The following is a 14,125-nucleotide window of genomic DNA, read 5'->3' as shown; positions in this document are numbered from 1 at the left end:
TCATGACAAAAGAGCATTTAATTTACTTACCTTTATGTAGCCCCATGAAACGGAGAGCAAATAATTAGCTTCAGGCATCTTGCAAACGTTCTCACAAAAAACCCCACAAAGAAATAAAATCTGAAGTTCTCAAAAGACTTGGGTTTGAAGCAGCCGTACAAATCAGCAAATCAGATGATTGACACAGCAGGTATATCTGGAAAATATAGTTTTAAATTCCAGTGCTTTGTCACCTGTTTGGTGAAACTTGGCCATTTGTGGAAATCCACATTGAAATAGTAGCTTTAGAGTTTACAAGAGCAAATGGAAAACCTGCCCAAAAGGAAATGCTCGAGAGTGTTTTTAATGGACAAGAAGATTCTCCTAGGAATATGAGTTGATAAATAATGCATGTGAGAAGGTCTGCTAACGGATACCAAATAAGGATCTGAGCACATAGCTGCTTTGTACACTATTCGGTGAACACACCTACTTCCCAGAGCTGACAGCCAATGAATTCATACTCCAAGCAACAGAGACAAGAGTACGTTTTTAGCAAAGCTAGGTACCGCTTGCTGATTGGCCAAATGGAGAGCATATCCTCGGGGATTCGGGGTTTTCTACAGTACTTCATTAAATTCCATTTAATAATATCTATCCAATTTCAGCTCTGTAGAAATGATATGCAGAACTTCATATTTCACTATCATCTAATACCAAGAAGCTCATCTGCAGAATAGCTTTTATGCTTAAATCATAAGATAAGAATGCGATCATATACGCAGATATTTTTCCCTGCATTGTTCAAGTGTTCTTTAATACATTGACAAAGGACCTCCAGTGTCTACATCTGCAGGGACTCCTGCAGGCTGTCAAATTTCAGGATGGGTGAAAGGTGGAAAATTGTAATAGATTGCACAATGAATTTATATTTCCTACCTTGTGTTCAATTCTATTTATTCTACTCAACAGTCTTTTCCAATTGGCATTTAAATTATGGGAACGTTTGCATTTATAACAATGCTTTGATCAATAGATACATGAAATTCTTCCTCAATGTGTATATAAAATGTGTATATATTAAATTATTTAATACACATTTTATAAAATGTGTATTAAATAATAATAATAATCCAAAAATAACACAATATGAATAATCATAGCCGTGCAGAAGTTATTTTTTTACCATTCTGAATAGTCAATCAAGAAATAGTTACAGAATACCATAAATCTCATAAATTTAATGTGACGGGAGCTAGGTGCTTCAGAAAATGTTGCACTGCTTTAGCCATGGTTATCTATTGTTGAGGAGGAGGAGGCGGAGGCGGAGGCGGAGGCGGAGGCGGAGGCGGAGGCGGAGGAGGAGGAGGACGACGATTGTCTGAACTGTATTGCCTTCTGTATGTCTGTGTTGAATTATGTTGTGTATTGTGTACTTTATTAATTGTAACGCTGCATGGTAAATTACATTTCACTGCACCTTATGGTGCATGTGACAAATAAATTTGAACTTTGAACGTTCACAAGTTATAGGAGTAGAATTAGGCCATTCGGCCCATCGAGTCTACTCTGCCATTCAACCATGGCTGATCTCTACCTCCCAATCCCATTTTCCTGCCTTCTCCCCATAACCCTTGACACCTGTTCTAATCAAGAATTTGTCCATCTCTGCCTTCAAAATATCCAATTGTCAATATGTGCATTAGCTACTTCTGTTTGTCAAAGAATTGTTAATCTTTCATTTACATTTCATTTGTGCTTACTTCCAGCATTGGTCTGTTCAATAATGCAAGAGTAAAGCAATAACTATGGATTTGAGAAGAATTTGCTACAACTAGCTTCTGGCTATGTGATAAAAGTGGTGTAATTATATATAACGCTACCTAGTATTATATGGGTCAGGACCTGGTGAAACTTTATTCAACAGCTGCTTATTAAAAGGGCAAATTGTCCAGCTTGTGGAAATCCTAATTTTCGAATAAAGAAAAAGGTACAATTAAGTTCAGTTAAGATACAATTTAAGCAAAACGTTTTTGCCTTCTGCAAGTATAGATCACATGGGTTGAACACCATTCAGGTCAATTCTCTTTCATGTGCTTGCACGTCTGGATAGTTTCCAGGTTCTCCCCAAATTACAATTTTCCACATCACATTAGGTCAGTTGTAGTCTAACTGATAAAGACGGATTGTTATGAACAGTAAACAACTCAATTTTCGTTGCATCTGGTACGTGCAGGATATGAGAAAGCACACCAGATGGACCTTGGTCTTCCTATGTCTGATAATTGTTCCTATCTAGTAATCTTTATTGTGAGACTAAGAAGCAGAATTAGACCATTCGGCCCATTGATTCACCTCTGCCATTCGATCAAGGTTGATCTTTTTTCCCTCTCAACCTCATTCTCCTGCCTTCCCCCTAGAACACCCTTACTAATTAAGAACCTATAAATCTCTGCTTTAAAAATGCCCAATGACTTGGCTTCCACCACCAATTATACTGGGGAACTTCTCCAGCAGTAAACAACAAACTGCCTTCCTATCATTCCCTCCCTTTCTCCACACCTTTGAATTAATTTCAAATTGGAAGTTAAGTTATCTACTTCTAATACTAATACTTTTTTTTGTCCTTTGGGGTGGCTATTGGGAGAAAACTTGGTGTATAATTTTCCAAGTCCTCAAACCAATACAGCTTATTTTTTGTATAAAAATTAAATCTAAAGAAATAAGTCGTGATATGTAAATTCAAATCATATGCCACCTCGCCAACTCTTTTTTTAAACTGTGTCGTGACAGTAGGCGTTCAAACAGAGTGAGAGGGGAGTCAATGTTGGAAGTTGTACAAGGATTTCAGTCATTAAAATCAGTGTGCAAATTTAGCAGACTTCTTAATACCACACAGACTGATGGCAACAGTGAAATGTATATTTTCTCAGTAAATTCCTCAACCTTGCCAGAACTATTTTGTTCAAAATTATTATTCAGTAGATTTCATAGAAAAAGAGACCAGTTCAAGTGTACTCTCTTTTGTACGATTTGTACCCAACAATCGTATCAGCTGACTAAATAACCATGGCAACATAATTTATTCCAACCACCTTTTGTGACTACTTCAACTACAAAAAGCTAGGCAGACATCAAACTGTTTTCCGCTGAAGATACTGAAGAAATACGGACAATATTTCTGCAGTAAAACTAACCATCAAAAAGTGCTTTACTAAATATAATCTGATGAATGAAGAAAACACTACCATTTTCAGCATCAGCAGAATTTTTTTTTTAATAACTAATTAATAATGGCTCACAAAGGATGACTCAAGACTAATGGTTGCGGTATAACAGGATCGGCCCGTAATTGGAGGCTAAAAAGAAGTATGTTAGGAAAGGGGACAAAGGGAAGTAGGGAAGTTTCTGCACACTGAGAGTAGGGAAGATTCAAACAAGGGGACATGACTTGAGAATTAAGGGACTGAAGTTTAGGGGTAACATGAGGGGGAACTTCTTTACTCAGAGAGTGGTAGCTGTGTGGAATGAGCTTCCAGTGAAGGTGGTGGAGGCAGGTTCGTTTTTATCATTTAAAAATAAATTGGATAGTTATATGGATGGGAAAGGAATGGAGGGTTATGGTCTGAGCGCAGGTATATGGGACTAGGGGAGATTATGTGTTCGGCACGGACTAGAAGGGTCGAGATGGCCTGTTTCCGTGCTGTAATTGTTATATGGTTATATGGTTATATGTTATATGGAATGAAAGTGGAAGACTGAGAACGGGAGGAAAGTAAAGCGGATATAATGGGAGCCAAGGAAGGAGATGGACATAGGATGAAGGCAGCCACAAGTGACGGCCGATGCTGGAATCTTGAGTTAAAAACTGAGCGCTGGATGACCCACTGGATGGACTCAGTGGGTCAGACAGGAAATCGGAGGGAATGGACAGATGAGGGCTTAGAACATAGAACAGTACAGCACAGGACCAGGCACTTTGGCCACAATGCCTGTCCCTATCTCCAGCTGTACATCTCACTCCTCTTCTTTACTTATCTGACATCTGTTTATTTATTTTATACCTCTAACTTTTGTTATTTACTCTACCCATCTCCTAATCTCTCACTCCCCACCCCCCACCATGTATATCCAACTATCACTTGCCACACCCCACTTCTCTTTTTCAGCTTTCTCCCCCCACCCCCACCCCCACTCCATCAATCTGAAGAAGTGGCCTGACCCAAAGTGTCATCTGTCCATTCCCTCCACAGATGTTGCCTGACCCACAGAGTTCCTCCCGCACTTTATTTTACAGCACAAGATGAAGGCATATCACTTCAGTTTACATTCACCACTTCCAGGATTCATAAATTTGAATGGCATTTGTATTAAGAATTTTGATAAGAATTACTAGTCATAATTTGGAATATCCAAGCCAGGATATGTTCAGATCACATTTGTTCCTGATATACTTTTGAAATTTATGTCCGATGAAATAGATAAAAAGCCAAGGGCTAGAGCAACATGCCAAAACCAATACATCGCAAAAGCTCCACAGCTGCAGAATGTGTTGAAAGCTACTCAGTCTGAGCATTGGAAATGAAATGAATTGGAGATGAAAGCTCCATTTAAATGGCTTTGTTAAGAAGTATCAACAAGGGGGAAAAATAAAATCACAATTGAATCTAAACTGAGAGGACTTTCCTTCAAATACATCCAAGTTTAGAGTTTGGATGTTTAGAAAGACACATGGAAACAGGCCCTTCAGCCCACCGAGTCCATATTGACCATTGATCACCCGGTCACACTAGTTCTATGCTAAACCACTTTCTTGTCCAGTCCCTGTACATTAGGGGCAATATACAGAGGCCAATTACCGTACGACCTGCGTGTCTTTGGAGTGTAGATTAGATTAGATTAGATTATTTAATGACCACACAGTCAAGCTGGTGGAATTCAGGTTCAGTACAGGATGTTACAAGGTAGGCTGATTCCTGTCAAACATAACATAAAACACAACATCATACAATATACAGTACATGCATGGGGAGGATATGTGCTGTTATCATAGTGTGTTCAGAATTCGGATTGCGTGTGGGTAAAAACTGTTTTTAAATCGAGATGTCTTGGCGGGCAGTGAGCTGTAGCGCCTTCCTGATGGCAGCAGGTGGAAGATGTGGTGAGCTGGGTGGGAGGGATCAGAGATGATTTTCTTCACCCTTGACACGGACCGTTTGTGATGGAGTGATTCTATTGATGGAAGGGGAGTGCTGATGATTTTGGATGCTTTGTTAACTATGCGTTGTAATTTATTACGGGAGTGAGTGTCTAAACTGCTGAACCAGACTGTAATTGATGAAGTGAGCATGCTTTGGATGATGGCTGTGTAGAATTTGATTAGGAGGTGTTTCCTTACTCTAAACTTCTTGAGCTGGCGGAGGAAGAAGAGTCTTTGGTTGGCTTTTTTGTAGATGTGATTTGAATTGATTTTCCATTTGAGGTTATTGCTTATGTGAGTGCCAAGAAATTTGAATGAGTCAGTGGTGGATATGGGTTCGCCTGAGATGAGTAGGGGGGTCTTGGGTTGTGCCTTACGTCTGAGATCAATGATGAGTTTGTGTGTTTTTGATGTGTTGAGTAAGAGGTTATTATCTGTGTACCAGAGTACCCAGTGGAAACCCACACGGTCATAAGGAGAGCGTGCAAACCCCACACAGACAGCACCTGAGGTCAGGATCGAACCTGGGTCTCTGGCGCTGTGAGACAGCATTTCAACCAACCACATCACTGTGCTTCCTAATAATAATTTATGGAGGCACTTCCCATCATGTGAGCATGAGAGTTAATAAAAAAAACGGCATACCTTTATGATGGGAAATGTCCCTGGAATTTACCATAATTTGGCAGGAAGGTTCAGGTGCATAGCTTACATGCACATAACGTTATGTTCCATCATGATTAGTTCAGCACAAAATTGGGTGAGATGTAAACGTGTCAGTATGAGCAAACAAGAAGCTGATTTTATTTTAAACTTCAGGGCATTACCAAATGGCTACAATGAAGCGCAGGCATAAAATAAAATAGTTTGATTTAAAAAAAAATTCAAATACCTGCAAGCAGAACTAGTAAACATTTAAGAAAATAACATTTTGGGCAGGTGCTCTGAAATTCAGACCAGAAAAACACAAAGGATTGCAAATGTCCAGTCCCACTCAACTGGTGTAAGTGCCGCAGAGTGCCCACAGCAACCAAGTGTTACAAACCCTCTTTGATTGATTCCAGTCTGTTGTATGGCATGGTTACTCTGTTGGCAATTGTAATTGTGAATCAGGGGCAGTTGCCCAAACTATGGCCAACACTGAGTAGATGCATTCCTGGAAGATCTTTTGTTTTCAATCCCGTCGCCTTGCCTTATTTTATAATGGGTGTCAGGGGTTATGGGGAGAAGGCAGGAGAATAGGGTTGAGATGGAAAGATAGAACAGCCATGATTGAATGGTGGAATAGACTTGATAGGCCGAATGGCCTAATTCTGCTCCTATCACATGAATATTTTCATCCTAGCTCCAATATGTTTACAACAAAATGAGATGTGCTTAAAGATAATATTGTTAATAAAGTATTTAATTCCACCGCTTTCAGCTAACCTTATCCACCTCAGACCCCACATTCACATTGCATCTACTTGCATCTTTGGCCAACTCAGCTTTTCCACCCCCACCCCACAAGTTCCATTGGCTGCCACTAGCAAACATCTTTGGCCACAAGGGTCCCGATCCAAAACATCATCTGAACATTCTCTCCACATATACTGCCTGCCCCACTAATTTACTCCAGCACTCTGTTGTCTGCTTTTCCTGCCCTGGCCTGTATCGCAGATTCAACATACGCACGTACGCATCTAAGCAATCTGTGCGGTGCATCAAGGAAATGGTGAAAAAGGAAACTGGTTGTGCCTCTTTTACGATTTTTAACACTATCGCTAACACTTTTACGATTGCTGTCTATTTCAGGTTCTGGCTTCTTGCACTTTCCTTCAGATAAGCTTTCATCAGCCTAAACTTTAGAATTCATACTCTTCTTTTCTTCCTTAAAGACTGCTCTTGAAACTTATCTTTTTCCACTAAGCTTATGGGTGTCTGTGACAATACCTCCTCACGCTGCTCAATGCCTAAATTGGTTTGATAATTCTTTGGAGTGCTTGGGATGGCTCATAAATGCAAGTTGTCAATCTATTTCAGCTTATTATGATGCATTGATGTTATGGAGCATTTGCTCTGCACATCAGCACCCACTGCACGATGATCAATACTACACTCCATGCCCGACCTATTTCCAGTAGTTGTCGTTTTTATTTCAATTGATTCACTCCTTTTATTTTTAGAATGTAAGATTTCCTGCTCATTATCTCTACATAACTAACTAAAGGTGAGATAATGGGCTCCAGCAGTGATTCAGTGGATAAATTGCCAGGGAGATGTGAGGCTCATGAAGATCAGCCACTTTGGCTGGGTATGTATGTCCCTTTCACAAGCCTGCACCCATCCAGAGAACTGAGGAATATTCTAGTGTCAGGAGTGTTTAATATCATATGTAGTGAGAAGGGGACAATAAAATTCTTACTTCCAGAAGCATAACAGCCTGTACTATAATACACAATGATAATGCAATAACCACAAATTCTAAACATCAATAACCCCAAGATAGGTGCGATAGAAAATCTGAATCCTCAGTGCAACACAAGACAGTCCATAATTCATTGGTTAGTGTTGTATGGTGTTCAAGACCCTGATGGCTTTTAGGAAGAAGCTACTCTTGAACCTGTTCATCACAGTTTTCAGACTCCTACAACTTCTTCCATTTGATAGGAGTGAAATAAGAGCTTGGCCAGGGTGGCATGGGTCATTGATGATGCTGGCTGCCCTTGATAGGCAGTACTTTTTATCGATCCCTTTTATGATGGAGAGGTCAGCACCTATGATGGACTGGACGGTTTTACAACTGAACTGACTAGGATTCTGTGTCAAGAGGCAATGTAAAAAAGAAAACAAGCTACTCGCATGCCAAGTGTGGTCAGCTCAATTTCTTGTATGGGTAAGCTAGCTAAAGCTGAGTAAATCTCATGCAAATACCAGGTATCCACAGGAGGCCTTGATAGGCAAGATGGGGAGGACGAGAAAGGCTGCTACCAAGAGAGATCCATGAAGCTTTCTAGGCAGCGGGCATGGTGGCAGGTGATTGGAACAGAGGGAAAGGTTGACTGTTGTGGTCAATACGAAGAGCATAGATACAAGGGCAGGGATGAAATGTGACTGTTCACCTGTACTCAGGCATAGTGAACTGATCTATATATCTGATCAACTGTATCACTCGCCCCACACACTGCTCAATGCACCACATCTCATTCAACAGGGCACCAATCTAATAGCCATTTCCTCCCTCAAATCTTTATACATTCACTCTTACTCCAAGCCTTGCAGCCACAACTTGTAACAAATACACACGCTACCAACTATTGTACATGGCAGTTCCATAACAAATTAAGACACCATTTTGTGAGATGTTCATAAATTATAGGAGCAGAATTAGACCATTCAACCCATCAAGTCTACTCTGCCATTCAATCATGGCTGATCTATCTCTCTTTCCCTCTCAATCCCACTCTCCTGCCTTCTCCCCATAACCCCTGACACCCATAACAATCATGAATCTATTAATGTGTAGGAAAGAACTGCAGATGCTTGTTTAAATCAAAGGTAGACACAAAATGCTGGAGTAACTCAGCGGGACAGGCAGCATCTCTGGAGGGAAGGAATGGGTGACGTTTCGGGTCGAGTGCCTTCTTCAGAAGAATCTATTAATCTCTGCCTTAAAAATATCCATTGATTTGGCCTCCACAGCCTTCTGTGGCAATTAATTCCAGAAATTCACCACCAAGAAATTCAATCACCAAGAAATTCATGATAAATGATGCCCACAGCAACAAAGTTGGGGATAATGAATATGAGTGCAATATTCAATACCATCACACACCCTGGAGGAGAGTTTTGTTGCCATTAGCCTAGGCAGATATTATGAAGGTGCTGGTCAGCAGTCGTGCTGAGGGTCGTCTGCTCAATTCTAATGCTCTTTCTCACGTCCCAGCCTCCGCCACAATCAAGACACCTGATTTCAGTCTGCAGAAAATGCAATCATCCACCCTTCACTTCCTTCCCCAGACACACTCCTTTCAGATAGCCAAGTGATACAACTTGGCTCAGCTGCAAAAGTGCGAGGTAAATACCCCCTGTACTCAGATTGTTCAAGCAGCATCTCAGGTGGCTCAGGGTGCTCAGGTATAGGTCATTTCTGGTAGCACATTGGCACAGCTAGTAGAGAGCTGCCTTGCAGTGCCAGGGATCTTGGTTCCACCCTCATCATGGATGCTGTCCGAGTGGAGTTTGAATGTTCTCCCCCCGTGATGCATGTATTTCCCCAGGGTGCTCCGGTTTCTGCCCACATTGCAAAGATGTGTGGGTTTGGAGGTTAATTGGTGTTTGTAAATTGACCCTAGTTTGTGGGCGAGTGGTAGAATCTGGAGGGAGTTAATGGATATGCGGGAAGAATAAAAATAAACGGGATAGATGTAGGATTAGTGTAAATGGGTGGACTTGGTGAGCCAAAGGGTCCGTCTCTGCACTGACTCACCACAGGATATCCAGCAACTGACCTGATATTGCAGCATGGTATTTATGTGGCTGGTCTGGTTGAGTTTTTGATCAATGGTGACATAAAAATGGTGATTGTAATGCTGCTGAATGTCAATATAGGGTAGACACTCTTGTTCCAGATGGTTACTGACTGGTGGTGTGAACATTACATGCCACTTAGAAGCAGATCATTGAATGTTGTCCATATCTTACAACATGAGGGGATGGGCAGCTTTATTTGAGGAGGTGTTTTAATCATCTGCGAACAGCCCCATTCCTGAGCTTATCAGGAAGGAAGCTCACAAATGAAGTAGCTGATGATGGTTGGGTCAAGGACATTGCCTTCAGGAACTCCTGCAATGCTGTTGTGTAGCATTAAGGAGGAGCTGGATAACTATCGGAAAGGACCACACAGGGATATGGAATGAGCTGATTGCAATCATACAGTATGGATGATGGGCCAATCAGTCTCTTTTTATGCTGTAACTATTTGCTGATTTGACACTAGCTGTGTGCCTTTCCTATAATTGTAGCAGTGAAAGCTAGTACGCCAAAATATATATTTTTTGTAAATATTAATTTAATTGCTGTGTGAAAGTAAGAAAATGAATGATGCAGTCAATACCTTAAATGGCTTAAATCAGCCGTTAGCGATAAAAATGGACCCGTAAAAAATGAGATGGACCCAAAATGCTTTTTTGCTTTAAAAAATGTTTTACTTGTTCACTTCTGTTAACCTTTATGGCAATTATTATTTTTTCTTTTATATAAATGGAGTCCAAGTGCCTACACTGTAAAACATCACTGAACGTACAAGAAATATCCTGCAAAATGTAAAGATTTTCTCGTAATCTCTAAAGCTTTATTTTATCACAAAGCACATTTCTCATTCAAATTAGAAAATTATCTACACCTCTTGGCTGCTTTGAAATTGCTATCAGACGTCCATTTTTCAATAGTTTATTCATTAAGATTTAATTTATATTATTTATTCCAAATTGGTTAATACTAAATTCTTAATCAATACAGGAATCTCAAATATTCATTCTTGAAATTCAGCCAGAGGGAGGATATTGAAGTGTGGTGCAGTGAAAATTCCAGAAACTCACTGGATCGCTAAGATTTTATAAATGTAAGTTGCTAGGATCCATAGGGTTAAAAATGGAATTTCCTGAATGGGTTGAACAGATGAACTGAGGTTGCCTAGTAACAGATTATGTTTTGTGTGGTACTGTAACATAGTAGGTAACTCTCCAGTTACTGGAAACATGCAGATACTTTGTAGTTGACATTCCTGATTGGCCTGGAATGACATGACATTTTAAAATCCTGTTTAGAATGTCTACATCGTGACTGCTCGGGAGTATCAGTTCCTGCCAAATGACCATCACTGGATGTTTTCCAACCCAGGTAAAAGGCCGAGCTGAAATTGTCAGGATGACGTAAGAATTTATAAACGCGGCAGTACATTTTTACACGCAGTCAGATCAGCAGTTGATCAGTACAGATCAAACCCTGCTTAACTCTTCCAATCGCTCCAAATCAAATGAATAAAGATTTACTCAAAATTAATAAAGTGTTACAGGAATGTGTATGAAGGAACTGTAGATGCTGGTTAAACCGAAGATAGACACAAAAGGCTGGAGTAACGTAGCGGGACAGGAAGCATCTCTGGAGAGAAGGAATGTCTCCAGAGATGCTGCCTGTCCTGCTGAGTTACTCCAGCTTTTTGTGTCTATCTTAGTGTTACAGGAACATTTGCCCAACTTTAGAATTATGATGTCTCATAGTACGGCTTCTAAATCATCAGAACCTCATCATATCTGAGGCATAAATATCAGCAGAGTTATGGTGGAAGTACTATTCAACTCGTATCACAAGTAACACTCAGTAAAGACATTGCAATCATACCAACAGATGTTCTTCAGTAAATAATTACCAAACAGGGCATTCATAAACAGAAGCATGCTGCACGTCCAATAGCATCTGTAAACTGCAGCTGTTATGGGCCTGTCCCACTGCAGAAGACTATGCCACATGTTCGCGGGTAGTTGCCGGGGAGTTGCCTTCAAGGTCGCGAGGAGTTCCTACATTCTGGGAACTAGTTACAGCCTCATTATGGTCGCCATGAATTTTTCAACATGTTGAAAAATTAGCAGCGACTAGAATGAAGCCGCTACGGTGAGTAGCGAGAATTCTCGTGCCGTAGGTGGGTCGCCAGGAGGTCCTAGCGGTTTGCCAGGTGGTCGAAGGTTCTCGGAGGTTCTCGTACATTGTAGCCGGTGTTGACCGGTGAATTTCATTGGCTCATTGTGGAAAAAAAAAGGTAAGCAGTAATTTTCAGAACCAATTTTTCAGCAGTCCGCTGAAAAATCACCTAAGTGGGACAGATCCATTAGAAATCTGATGAACCTGTGCTTTTACTTTATAAGATGCTGCTGCACTAGCTCTTTGCTTCCATCAAAAGCTATTCTCAATTTGGATTTCCAGCACTGGAATATATTTTATGCACAAGTACACACACTGATGAAAAAGAGAAATAGATAAAAACTATATTTTATATAAAGCACTATTAATTTTCGTATTAAGAGGAAATCTAAATTACTGAAATATTGCAATTTCCTTTACTGATCGATGTCATGGCTGTGTGGTTATGTCACCTAGAAATTTAAAGATTCAATATTTAATATCATTTGTGTAATGGCTTATTATTGTAGCTCAGGAGAAACACTAAAATAACTTTTAATTATTACTGACACTTAAATTATGCTGCAGCTGTACACGGCGTTGGTCGGGCTGCATTTGGAGTATTGTGGTCAGTTTTGGCCACTCTACTGTAGGAAGGATGTTGTTAAGCTAGAAAGGGTGCAGAGAAGATTGATGACGATGTTGTCAGGACTTGAGGGCCTGAGCTATCGGAAGTGCTTGGGCAAGCTAGGACTTTGTTACCCTCCTAGCAGTAGCGATTTAAGGAAGCTCACCAACATGTATTCAGGACAATTTAGGCAATAAAAGTAGCCATAGAAGAAGCAGGAAGTGGAATATGTACTCATTTGACTGTTTTATCAATCATTATTTTTTTGTCACATTAAAGAAAGGGCTTTTAGTGAAAGTCAGTCGCCCCTCATAATTGTAATTCTACAACCCTGCAATATTATTGGAAAAATGTCTGCGCACTCTCTCTTACTTTCATTCCTTCCTGTAGCATGGTGGCTGGGAACTGTAGAGTTTTATCACTTTAGCTAAAATATTATTTGTATACTGAGTTAACATATCCTTATGACTCACTTAATCCATGAAATCCTTTGCATTTTGAGCATATACCTTGTTAGTGCAGGATACCTTCAAACTGAGTCCACAGGAATGCAGCTCAAATCTGAGTTACCATTAAAAAGAAACAACTCACAAAATTGCACTGTACACAAATTTTGCAGTTGAAAGCCAATTGATATATTGACTCTCATGGCCAGAAACCCTTGAGCCCATGTGCAACTTTAGGGCTGTAAATCAGGATATGAATCACTAACAAATAGTTTGAAATGTTATTTCACACTTCACCTCCATTCAGAAAATCATGATCCTGAACGGCTGTTCAGCAAAGATATGTTACTCAGAAGTTTTGAAAAGAGAAGTATGCATAACCTACGCATGACCATTTAAAATGCTGATTAACCCGCTGACACCAAGGAGCCTCACAGCAAATCATAATGTGGATTCCTTCCATCTAGACTAGAGGGACAAATGACCTGTTCTTCACCACATAGCAAGGGCAAGAGAAATGCAGGAAGCAGCACTGTCCAATATACGTGGCCTTTCTGTGACTTTACCAGTCTTTAATTTGACACTTGACAAGGATCACGGATCATGACGTTGAAGTTTGGCTGGAGCACAAATTTATTATTTCTCCATTTTATATTGGGTACATGATGATATGCAGGCCACAAATCTAACTAATGGAGCCCCAACTGAATCAATGTCAGTATAGTTCATTGCACCATTACAGTCTTTTGACATGTGTGGAAAAGAGTGATGCTCAAGACCTCAAAACCAATAAAATAATATATAGTCTGCCAGGCAACAGTGATTTCTGACCTCCTAGATGCATCAGGAACTTACAGGAGGCACCTCAAAGCACTTGATAATAACACAAACACTGTGTTAGAATAATCTTGCAAATCCACTGGCAAGATAAGTGAATCAATGTCAGCATCCTTTCCCAGGTCAATATCCCAGGACTGAGGCTCTGATTACATTCTGTTGGCTACATTGGGCAGGCCATGTATTTTGTATAACCAACACCAGATGCTATTCTGAGCTCTGTCACTGCTAGGGATTCCTAGCTGGACAGAGGAAAAGATTAAAATATGCTATCATCATCTCCGATAAAAGGTGTAACATCCTCACTGGCTCCTCAGAATCCCTGGTTCATAACTACTCAAAGTGGAGAGGGTTGGAATGGCATTAAGAAACTTGTGT

The 14,125-nt window shown here is 40.3% G+C and overlaps 1 protein-coding gene across 5 annotated transcripts in view; it reads right to left on the bottom strand.

Moving 5' to 3' along the window:
* LOC116978833 (cAMP-specific 3',5'-cyclic phosphodiesterase 4D-like) overlaps positions 1-14,125 on the bottom strand; it is a 724,969-nt gene that overhangs the window by 38,728 nt on the left and 672,116 nt on the right. Inside the window, exon 1 of one of the 5 annotated variants that reach the window (XM_033030116.1) lies at positions 31-374. The exons of the other annotated variants lie outside the window; for them this stretch is intronic. Coding sequence (XP_032886007.1) covers positions 31-78 — 48 coding nt within the window. The 5' untranslated portion in view covers positions 79-374. Of the gene's footprint in view, positions 1-30; positions 375-14,125 lie in introns of those variants that run through there. 5 annotated transcript variants of the gene reach the window in all.

The sequence above is a fragment of the Amblyraja radiata genome, chromosome 1 (assembly GCF_010909765.2).
Source record: "Amblyraja radiata isolate CabotCenter1 chromosome 1, sAmbRad1.1.pri, whole genome shotgun sequence".
Taxonomy (NCBI): domain Eukaryota; kingdom Metazoa; phylum Chordata; class Chondrichthyes; order Rajiformes; family Rajidae; genus Amblyraja; species Amblyraja radiata.
This window is presented reverse-complemented; position numbering and strand designations above follow the sequence as displayed.